General features: G+C 40.6%; 1 protein-coding gene across 1 annotated transcript; it reads right to left on the bottom strand.

The window, feature by feature from the left end:
- Positions 1 to 8,404: 8,404 nt before the first annotated feature.
- Positions 8,405 to 11,786, bottom strand: ZIC2 (Zic family zinc finger 2). The gene is made up of 3 exons (XM_075265341.1): positions 10,091 to 11,786; positions 8,861 to 9,024; positions 8,405 to 8,634 (listed from the first exon to the last, which is right to left on the bottom strand). The coding sequence occupies exons 1-3, from the start codon at positions 11,217 to 11,219 to the stop codon at positions 8,425 to 8,427; spliced, it is 1,503 nt and encodes a 500-aa protein (XP_075121442.1). The 5' UTR covers positions 11,220 to 11,786; the 3' UTR covers positions 8,405 to 8,424.
- Positions 11,787 to 12,457: the final 671 nt, after the last annotated feature.

The following is a 12,457-nucleotide window of genomic DNA, read 5'->3' as shown; positions in this document are numbered from 1 at the left end:
TTATTTGCTCTGTGTCTTGTCTTCCATTCGCCAGAACTAGAAATAACATCCGTCTGCGATTAAATCTATAGGCGTACATCCTTTTATTGTGCGTCCCGCAACGAACATGGCGCAAGGTTCAGGTGAACAAAAGTTAGCTGAACGTATTAACAGAAAAACGAAAAAAAACGAATATAAGTAATGATATAATATAATAGACAGGAAAAAGTTAGGTATTGTACTGTACTAACGACAGGTCACTTTCATGTGCACCTGATATGTAGTGCACTATAGTGCGAATACTAGGTCTGCTATAGATTCCCCTCAATATCATATACACGCTTACTAGTCGTAGCAGCTCACCTCTAAGTACTGTATACATCTACTATTAATATATAGTATATATAAATCACTTATCTGTATGATTCCCAAATCCTATACACGCTTACTAGTCATAGCAGTTCACATCTAAGTACTGTATATATCTACTATTTATATAGCATATATAGATCACTTATATGTATGATTCCTATATACTATGCACGCTTACTACTCATAGCAGCTCACATCTAAGTACTGTATATAGCTACTATTAATATATAGTAGATATAGATCATTTATCTGTATGATTCCCTTATCATATACACGCTTACTACTCATAGCAGCTCACATCTAAGTACTGTATATAGCTACTATTAATATATAGTATATATAGATCACTTATCTGTATGATTCCCATATCCTATACACGCTTACTACTCATAGCAGCTCACATCTAAGTACTGTATATAGCTACTATTAATATATAGTAGATATAGATCATTTATATGTATGATTCCCTTATCATATACACGCTTACTACTCATAGCAGCTCACATCTAAGTACTGTATATATCTACTATTAATATATAGTATATATAGATCACTTATCTGTATGATTCATCTTGTGCTTGTAGCCCCACATCATTCCCATCAGATGTAATATTAATACCACCCCAGGAAAAAGTTCTCCCCTTGTATTGTACACGTGAAATAATAATGCCACCCAGTTTTCACGCTTCTACTAATGTACTAATATTCATCTTTATTCCCATATCATTAGGTTTATTGTACACGTAATTTTAATACCATCTATTCATTATTGTTGTGCATATGTATTGTACACGTACCGAATAAATATCACCATGTGTGATATGTCCATGTTCTCACGAATATATAATACATATACTGCACCACTGTCATCTCATTGCAATACCCCCTGAATACACTGCACAGATGTAATACAGCTATCCGCCTGCTGCACAACATATAGTACTAATGCTGCATCACTGCCAAGTCTTCACATGTGCAATGTACACACATACTAGTAATGCTACTTCTCCTCCACAAAAAGCATAGCACTATTTCTATGGTATTCAGGAGGTAATACAGATTCGGTTCTGTTCTCACACATGTATCCAACAGTAATGTAACTTCATCTTTATGTTCTAACAGGTGTATCACACACGTGTACACTACTGTGCCTCTTCTCATATATCCTCACACCTGGACTAATATTGGGAATTCATCATTTCATGTGTGTATTGTAGACATGTGCCAGTAATAGGACTTTTTCCATATTTTCGTTAGTGTATTGTATACGTATACAGTAGTAGAAATGTAACTTTATCCAATGTCCTTATCGGTGTATTGTAGACATGTACTAGTGATGTGAATTTATACCATCTTCTTACTGTTGTATTGTACACATGTACAGTACTATTAACGTGACTTTATTCCATGCTTTACTAGTGTATTGTACACATGTACTAGTGAAGTGACTTTATTTCATGTTCTCACCAGTGTATTGTACATTTCCATGTTTTCACAGGTATATTGGATGCCTAGACTAGTAATAATGTCAATTTACTGCTACTTGTTTAAAACATACTTTTTAAGAATATGAAAATAAAGTGGCATTATTATTACCATACGTATTGCAATAAGTATTATAAGTACACGTGTACAGTATACCTATGAGAACATGAATAGTTGGAGATGTTGCTGCTAAATGAATACTCTGCTTCTGTGAGATAAATACTAGTAGTAGTTTACAATACCTCTGTGATGGCCACTACATGACTCCTGCCATGTGTATAATACAAACGTTATGTATCTTTATGCTCAGTCGTATATTGTACATGTAGTAGTAGCAGTGCTAGTAGTCAATATCCCTTCATATTTTAACAGGTGTGCTGTACACATAGTAACCTGACTTTGTATGTTCTCACGGATATATTGCACGCATATAATAATAATGTGACTACATGAGTATCACATATCCACGAGGACAGTATAGTAGTAATGTGACTTTACTTTCTACATGTACACATGTAGACGGGATCTATTTCGTATCTTGTAGATATATGTGGTAGTTTTTAATCTTCAAGTTATCACATATTAAACACGTAGTAATGTCACCTTGTGCTCGCAGGTATTTTATTACTGAGATTTCATCTTTTCACATGTTTATGTACTAAAGTCATTTTATATCCCTCACAGGTGTAATATACATAGAAATACTGATAACCATAGCGGTATCGCTTTATCTTCATGTTCTTACACATGCATTGTACACATGTAGTATTGATATCACCAAATATCTATGTTATATATATATATATATATATATATATATATATATATATATATATATTGTACTACTAATGCCACTCACGGGTGTGCACATGCGTGTTTCGCATCATGTGTACTATATCACACACGTATATTATACCACTTTATATTGGCTTTCTACAGATGATAAAGTTTCATTTTGGGTATTATATTTAGGATTTCAGAGAAGCTTGATACGGTGACAACATCCCCAATGAATGTCTTCACCTGTGCTGCTATATAATCCCATACTATGCCAGGTCAATCTCACACACCCATGCATTGCACCTTCCTATTCTTTCCTTGGCACTGCCTCTGCCAGGCATGGATGATAGAATTGAGCAGAAGCCGCATCCAGGAGTGGCAGGCCTTGCGGTACGCATGCACAGGTGGAGACGTCTCGTAGTCCATCTCCTGTCTCCTGTGCCTTCTTGTTGTGTCTGGCCATATGAAAGCATTGCTGCTATGATCTCATTCCTTCTCTTCTCTGCGGGTGGATGTGCAGCATGTGCGCCTGATTTAGCCCTTGTTTGGGGCCAGATATGACGCTTTTGTTTAGCTTGTGCCGGGGCTTCCTGTGTTTCCCTGGCCGTCTATGTTTGATCTCTGCTTGGAGGAAGCTTTCATTGTATGGGAATGTCTGGCGGCTCTAGGTGCCTGTGCTTGGCCCCGGTGTGCCCTGTGAGGCGGTGATATATGGCAGCTGTATAATCCCTATCATTATAGGCTGTGGAAAGAACCGCTCAGCAGCAGCAGCCTCCTCAGTCTATGCGGTAACTGCACGGATTTTATCACTTCCATTCAGTCGCACATCTCCCCATGTCCCTCCAATAAGCCTTGTTCTCTTCTATTGCACCCATGTGAGAATATAATTGAGCTATTATAGAAAGATCATATACACAACTGATATAAAATATTACACATAGAATATATCCCAGATATGAAATATTCTACACATACGTATACAGATATGAAAGCTATGATGTGATATATAACGAATATAAAATATATTTGATGTATTATCATGAACGAAATGGGTTTTTTTTAATTAAATTATTTTAATTATTACTCTAACTGATTTAGAGTACATATACACGATACACGTTAGATATGAATATATCTATCTATCTATATCTATATCTATATATATATGTTAAATAAGCTTTACATGTAACATCAATATATATATATATATATATATATATATATATATATATATATATATATATATATATATATATATCAATAACTGATGTTATATGACAGAAATGCACCATGTGGAACTGTTATATTATATTTACCACCGATGGAATATATCACCTTATGTGGTGTATGTAACTCATGAATCTACTCCCAGATTTTTATTTTTCTACCCGACAGACATTTAAAAAAAAACTTGCGTGTGTATGTATGTGTATGTGTGTGTGCATTTGTGTATGTGTATATATACTCACACATATGTGTGTGCATATATATATATATATATATATATATGTATATATATATATATATATATATATATATATATATATATATATATATATGTATATATATTTATTTATTTATAAAATTTTATCAAAGACCATAATAATTATATATATACACACACACACCAAATCAATTAAATATTTTACATTTTGTACCGAAGTACGCTATGAACAATTGCGCCCCCTGTTGCGCGGGTATCACACTATAAGTTGCTTATCTGGGCTAGTGTGTTGATTTTAGATTTATGTTTGGGTAATATCATTCAGTGTATCAGTGAATACACATTTTCGATAACAACAAAAATAAGCAATAAGTAAATAAATATGAGGGAAATCTTCTACCTTGTATAACACCCCACTCTTTAGGCAGTGGATGAGCCGCAGATGCAGTGTACACATTGGCATAGCTTTATCCATTCATACAGCTGATGTGACGGCGCTGTTACTGTGCGGCTTTTCCTACCGCAGCTTATTAGCAGTCCTGACATAGAGTTGCGCTCTCTTCATTCCCTGGATCAATATCGGATCAGTCTGCTGTAGCCATGAGCCGGAGTCTGGTCACTGCATGGGGCTGACCTTTCACTAGTCTCTCCCTACAGGTCACCCAGCAGCTCATACCATCCGCACACAACACAACTTCAAGGAATGGATTCTGACACTAAGCCAAGTAGGAAAATTAATTTAAGAAGGTTTACAGTGAAGTAGATGTAACCTGTGTGCCCAGTAAAGCCCTTCTCTATGGGCTCTGCCCTGCTACCAACTATAAACTTGTGTACAGCTTGGTTCACAGGCATCGAGTTCTAATAAATAAATAAATAAAATGTCCCTTTCTAATGGCATATTGAAATAAAAAAAATAAATTAAGCTGTTACTGCAAAAGCATAAGATTAAATACAAAAGAATGTCAACCTGAACCATTATTGTAACATGGCATCAGATTTTGGGGATGTAAAAAGAGCCTGGGAAGCCCCAAGACAATAAGAGAAATTCTTATTAGAAATAAAGGGTCGTTCATTTACCAAAGACTTTGAGAAAACTGATGAGAACTAAGCTGCTTCCTACTCGTAGATATCATTTTTATGTTATCCAGTACTGTGGGAAAGGTAGCAGCTACAGCCTGATGTACATATGTTATTCAATATACATATACTCCCATACATAACATTTGTATAACTTGCAAAGTCACCTGAGCCTGAAAAAAACAAGACATTGTGATGTTGAAGTGAGTTAGAACAAATGACACCACTACATACATAAATAGATACATATATACATACATACATACATACATACATAGATATATACATACACAAAGACCAGAAATCCACAAGGTCATTTGTGCATTCCACGTCATGCGTGTCAGATATCCGTCACAAAAAAAAATATATATATATATATATATATATATATATATATATATATATATATATATATATATATATATATATATCCATATATATATAATAGTTTATTTAAAGGTACATGTAATATATAAATCATGGCGCTTCAGATCTTGTTGTTCTCCTGAAATATACATGACCCTACAGTGTGGAGCCTGGCTCTGCAGGAGCTGCAGGTTACTGACCATTCCCAGCATGTTACAGAAATGTGTAGGTGTTTCAATTATTAATAGGAGGAGTATGGGGGAATATGTGTTCTTGTCAGATATTTGAGAAATAGTACAATCGCAAGTGTGCGCCATAATAATGAGAGTTGTGGCTGCCCCAGAGCAGAATATCATTCTGTAGCAATGTGTCATTCATGTGTTACAGAATACTTCCCAATAACAAGCCCCAATAAAATGGAATATTCTCTTAAACCTAATATAAAGCGATGTTAACTGGAAGGACAACCTCAGAGTCTTCCTGAGAGCGATTAACTGCATAAGCTACCTCGGACTTGTGTTACTTGTAGTTCCCTAGTTTATTTACATTATATATATATATATATATATATATATATATATATATATATTAGGTATAATTAAAACCAAATTTACCATACAAATTAGGCAAACAGGGGGGCGGAATTAAATGAATATATATATATATATATATATATATATATATATATATATATATATATATATATATGTAGCGTAGACACACGCCATAATATAGAAGCACGTATAGCCATGCATAAGCATCAGTCTAAACAGCTTAACATACATGTACACTAAGCAACGAATGGCAGAACATCCGACATTCATTAACACCCTGCTTTTTACAATAGATTGAATGTTGAGTGATGATGTCATGTATATAAGAGGATTTTGGCGCATAAAGCGTCATTGCCCTAATTGCTGATAAGTATAAACACATTGTGTGGGGTGTGTTATTTGCCTGGGATTGTACCACAAACAATAGATATGGGATATCAGACGTATCATTATCATGGTGACATGATGTCTGTGCTGTAGCTGCTGCCGCATTATTTTGGCGCACGGCATATGCAGCGTCTTTATCTAGAGCTCAGCACAAAGCAGCTCTGTCTTCTGTAATCGATCCCCCTACGGTCAGAAATCTCTCTATATGTAGCAGAACTGATAATCCCTAGTAATAGAGGTTGTCCTCCCAATGTATATGTCAGGCTTTCAGTGTGTATCTGAGAGGACGACACGGATTTAGAGGCGGCATGAAATGTCACTGTCAAGTTCAAGGTCACGGCCAGTCTGAACGGTGACATAGGATCCTGCAGAAGGTCTACAGCTAACAGTCGCTGCGTGTGTGCAATGTGTACTAAGGTACATGGTGAGCACCACAATATATGAACCCCACACTGGTCACAGTTCTGATTAGACGTTATATTCAACCCTAGGCGCATAAGATAATGTAACATATATGACTGTATAACGTCCCTTCTTAGTATACCGTCTCACTATTTGCTATCTCTGCTGGATTTAGTGTTTCATGTATATAATGGTCGCAACGAGATCTTAATTTAGCCTGTCCACGCAAGAAAATTTGGGCGGTGTGTGTGTGTGGGAGGTGTATGCTTAGACAGGTCAGATAACTGGAGCTAGTGCCAGTCATTTGTTCCTCTCGGCCCTACAGAGTCTCTGGCATTTCTTACAGACTAATCAATTGCCTCTATCCTACAGATTACATATAGGCAAGTCTCTTTTACCTTGCCTTTATTATGTATTATATAATGCCTTTATTATGAATTTCGTTGGATTTGCCTTTTTCTAAATTATTAATAACGTGACAGAGTTCTATACCTAATAGTCATCGCTACGTGCTATGGAGATCTTTGGTTATAATAGTAATAATGCGATATATCGGACGATTTTTAATATAAAATTATACCGACACATGATTTTGTAAAATCATTATGCTGTATGTACTTTAATACAAGCATGGCATCTGCTTAGTCAGTACACGTAAAGATAGGCAGATGTTTCATGACAGTAATAGAAAATAAAATAAATAAGGTTTATTTCCTCCTCCCATCACACCCGCTTACTAACACGTATAGAGAGAACATCAGCAGTTTACATCAGAAGTCAGACAATGGCTTTATGCAGTTTCAACACGATTTATTATAGGTCTGTATGCATTACTCTCAAAACAGGGCACAGAAATGATGAAACCACTTTAAATAAGAAAAAAAAAATCTGAAACCAATTTGGGCTCACAATTGTACATATTTATAATTAAGAACCATTCTTTATAAATAGTGTTCCTCTGTAGCAAGTTAATAGCATAATTTAATTACAAGTGGATAAATATGGCGGGGTATGTACAGGGGAGAAAATGCAGACTGCACGACCTGTAGTCTCCACTGTCCTCATACAGTAAGCAACAAATGGAACAACATCACGTGGAACATAAAGTGACATTCACAAGCCTTGTCAGAGACTGCCTGGCCCAGCCTGAAGAAACCCAGTGAAGACTTTGGCACGGAGTTTTATTATTTCCCAGCCCAGTTGCATGGAAATTTACAATCAAGTTTCCTTTAGAAAAAGGACACAATACCAAGAGCACAATACAAAAAGAAATAAAATAGAATAAAATCATCTCTTCCTTCACCTTAGTAATGGAGGAGTCTAGAGATAAAGTCCTTGTCCTGCAGTCGGATAAAACGTCCTGTCCCCAGTAAAGGGGAAGAGCTATGTACATGGGGTGCAGGGAGGGGGCTGCAGAGTAAAATCACTTGTCTTTGGGGTAGATACTGGGGGAATAAATAGATTCTGTTAGCTTTTCTCTCTTCATGCTTCTTTCTTGATCAAGTGTCCGCACACAGCAGGGACTAAGCTGGTGGCTAGGGAAACCTCCATTGTCTCTGTGGCCTCCAGCAATGGTTCTTACACATACCACTCATTGAAGTTTGACGAGAGGGGTCCCCCTGCCCCGCTGCTTACACTGTGGACCCCAGATACTGATGCTGTGGCCGGGGACAGATTGGTACTTTGTGTCTCAGTGTTGGGGGACACCAAACCTGGGGGTGTAGAGGATTCATAGCCAGAGCTGGCGGCGGGGGACGACTCAGACCCTTGAGGAGAAGACTCATGCACCTGTGATGAAAGACAAGATGTCAGGTTTACATGATAAAACAAGATAGACCCCACCAATATTCCTCCCCATCTAATATGTTATAACAGGAGCAACACGAAGTCATGCATTGGTTATCTACCACCAGCAGTAATACAATATATTATTTCAGCAGACTCCATTTATCTCAGTGTACCCCTGCACTTCTATGAACAGCTAGCCTGCAAATAATAAGAAATAATCCTTTACCTTCATGTGTTTCCTTAAGGAGCTGGGGTGAGTGTAGGACTTGTCGCACATCTTGCACAGATATGGCTTGTCCGAGGTGTGGACGTGCATGTGTTTCTTTCTGTCGCTACTGTTTGCAAATCTCCTATCGCAGCCCTCAAATTCACACTGGAACGGCTTCTCTCCTGAAAAACAAACAAACAAAACATTGTTCATGAAATTGGATTACAATAGGCTTGAGACATTCCAGCAACAAGTTTATAAATGCCCCCCACCCGACTTTCCACTTTTTTTTTTTTTTTAAGCGAAGGACATCTAGATGGAAGGTATTTCCTGCGGCAAATGTAGGGTAGAGACCCCCCAGCAGTTTGGGGATGGGTGCTAATTGTGGATTCATTTGCACAGGGCTCAGGTTCCCAGGTGGGGTAAACAAGCAGCTTGGAATCGGGGAAAAACATTTCAATGCGCCCGCTTGATTTTCACAGCCTTCCCTTCCCCCAGTCACTGCATATCCAAATGTTATGTTGTTTGGAGCAATTTAGAGGTGTGATCGCTCAAGTCTCCTCCATTTGGAGGGAATCCACTTAGCATTAAATTCCATTAGCACCTAAATTGTTTATAAGCGACATCTGCTCAGATAGAAAGAGTTTAACGTCGACTTTCCGTGGAAAGAAATGCCCTTATTGGTAAACCTTGCTAAATCTCGTCTCGCACCTACCATCAATCCTCACACATCAGCCTAAGATTTCCTAATATTTCCTCCTTTTCCAATTGCAAATATTTACAAACACTCGAACCCAAAACGCGCCACCCATCGATAATAATCCAAGAAATCCAACCAAAATATCGAGGATTAAGAAAAAATGTTTATATGGGAATCAATAAAATATTCGTATTTGTCAGATGTGATCGAGGTGTTGCACAAATATTAGCCGGTAACATAATTAATAATAGATACGGTGCGCATTCCTTCCTATTTTATTACCACACATTGCACGTATTGACATGGTGCAGGTGTGCAGTGATCACTGTATTCTACCCCCCACTATTCTAGTAGGAGAATATTCACATGGAAATTTCTTCTTTTGTCGCAGCAAACAATACTGAAGACAGAATCCACATTACTGACTGTCTGTAAATAAACCTGCTTTCCCAGTAGAACAAAACCAGCTCCAGCTACAATTCGTTGTTTTAAAATAAGTCCCCGACAATGGAATAAATTATACTATTTGATCTCCCGGGTGCACCTACCTGTGTGAGTCCTTTTGTGGATTTTTAGGTTCTCGGAGCGGGCAAAGACCTTGCCACATCCAGGGAAGGGGCACGGGAATGGCTTCTCCCCTGTGTGTACTCGGATGTGGTTGACCAGTTTGTATTTGGCCTTGAATGGCTTCCCCTCCCTGGCACATTCCTCCCAGAAGCAAATGTGGTTGCTCTGCTCGGGTCCCCCCACATGCTCCACAGACACATGGGTGACTAGCTCATGCATGGTGCTGAAAGTCTTATTGCAGCTTTTCTTGGGGTTACTGAGCTGCTCAGGGTCTATCCACTTGCAGATGAGCTCCTGCTTGATGCACTGTTGCCTCATGTACCTGAAGAAGGCCCCAGGATGGTGGTGATGATGATGATGGTGGTGGGCTGCCATGTTCATTCCCATGTTCATGGGGCCATACTGGTTGTGTAGCTGGGCAGCGGTGTAGGGGTCTCCTCTAGGACTAGACACCTGCCGGTATTGCTCCGTCCTGCCGAACACCTCTCCGGGCAGCCCCAGCCTCATCTGTCCGCCAAGTACGTTTTGGGAGGCTGCAGCATGCTGTTCATGGATACCGGGGAAAAGCAGGTGTCCCTGCGGGTGCTCTCCATGCGAGAGCTGGTGATGATGGGGGTGGTGATGAAGGCTACCTGCTGGGGGGCCAAACAAACTATGCTGCCCCCCTCCTGCAGCTGTAGCCCCCTCTGCAAAGCCACGTCCTCGGAATAAGAAGTCCCGCGGGCTGTTGAATGGTGCGCCGGTGTAGGCTGCATGTGGCGCAAGGGCGGATGTGGGGTATCCAGCCTGGGAGGTAAATGCCGAGCTCTGCCCCGGGGGGGACAGGTCATGTGGTCCGCTGCCTCCTGCTCCCCCAGAAGCCCCAGATCCTCCTCCGCTGCCGCCGCCGCTGCTGCTTGTCCCGGAGCCTCCGCCGGGGTTGAGCTTGAAGGCACCCATGTGCGCCGGCTCCACAAAGCTGTTCTGCGCCAGACTCAACTCCCGTTCCTGCATCTCTGCAGCCGCCGCCGCAGCCGCCACCGCTGCATGATGATGGTGATGATGATGATGGTGCCGTGCAAATGTACCCACACCCAGGGCCGGGAACTGAGGACCGGCGTCCAGCAGCATGTCTCCTATTACTAGAGTGTCCTGTGATATAATGGAGTGGAGAAGAAGTCACAAGTAGGCGAGCAATAATAGAGAGGAGTAGTCAGTGCACCTCCCGCATCATAAGAGTCCTCCTCCAGACTGAGCTCTCTGCAATGTGCTCATCCCCTGATCCAGCTCTCCCTCCTCCTCCTCCTCGTCGTCGTCGTCTCCGCTCTTAGCGCCTCGCAGTCGGGGCACTGGGCTCAGATTCCCCCCACATGAAGGCTCGGGCGGCAGATGCTCCTATTCCTCGTCTTCTTCTTTCTTTAAGTTGCAGCTCGGGGTGGAGGGAGGAGGGGGAGTGATGGGAGGAGGCAGCTCGGGAAGGGGGAGGTGGTGGAGCACAACACAAACAAGCAGAAGAGCCCAGTGATCTCAGAGCAGCTGCCCATGCCGATCGGACAGTGCGGGGCTCATTGTCCACACAGCGAATCTCTTCCTCCTTCCCGGGGCTTTTGTTGGCGCTGCTCGTTCGGTCAGTGGCCGTGGTCAGTGCGGGCTGCTTTATGTTTTGTTTTTAGTGCATTTTCCCCCCTTCACCCTTATCACAACCCCTCCTCCCCCTTGTGCGCTCCTCTCTGACTGGCCTGCCGTGAACGCCCCCTTTAACAGCTGCCCGGCCGTGCTCTGTGAGCTCGCCCATTGGCTGCAGAGACTGGAGACATGTTTGGAGCACTTCCCAGATCTCCTGCCAATCAGGTATCCAGCTAGTCCAGGCAGGAGCCCCCCACCCCCCTAGCACTGCGATCTATTGGGGAGACTCTCATGTGCCCCCCTTATAGTCCGGCAAGATCAGGAAATTTCTCATTGTCACCTCATTGTGTGCGAACGGTAAAGGTGAAGGGAAATAAGAATGGACATCTGCCTGGTGTTCCCCTCAAATTCTATCTAATCCCCAAAGCTCTGACATCCTGCAGTGTCTTATCAATATAGAAATTCCTTAGAGCTGCTCCACATATCCAGCTATACAGCCATGTTATTGCTGCCTGACAGCATTCCCCGTGTCCTTATGTTATAGCATGTGTGCTGTAATGGTGAAATGGACTATATTGTATTACTATTTATTACATACACAACATATAAGCAATACCTTATCCTTCCAAGAACCTAGCAGCAGATTCACATAGACAACCACTAATCCAATGTACAAGCATTACACAACACAGGTAGATATAGTACGTGTGTGTGTGTGTGTGTGTGTGTGTGTGTGTGTGTGT

Source organism: Leptodactylus fuscus, chromosome 2 (assembly GCF_031893055.1).
Source record: "Leptodactylus fuscus isolate aLepFus1 chromosome 2, aLepFus1.hap2, whole genome shotgun sequence".
In the NCBI taxonomy this organism is placed as follows: Eukaryota; Metazoa; Chordata; class Amphibia; order Anura; family Leptodactylidae; genus Leptodactylus; species Leptodactylus fuscus.
Note: the sequence above shows the minus strand (reverse complement) of the source record. Positions and strands in the feature narration are given on the sequence as shown.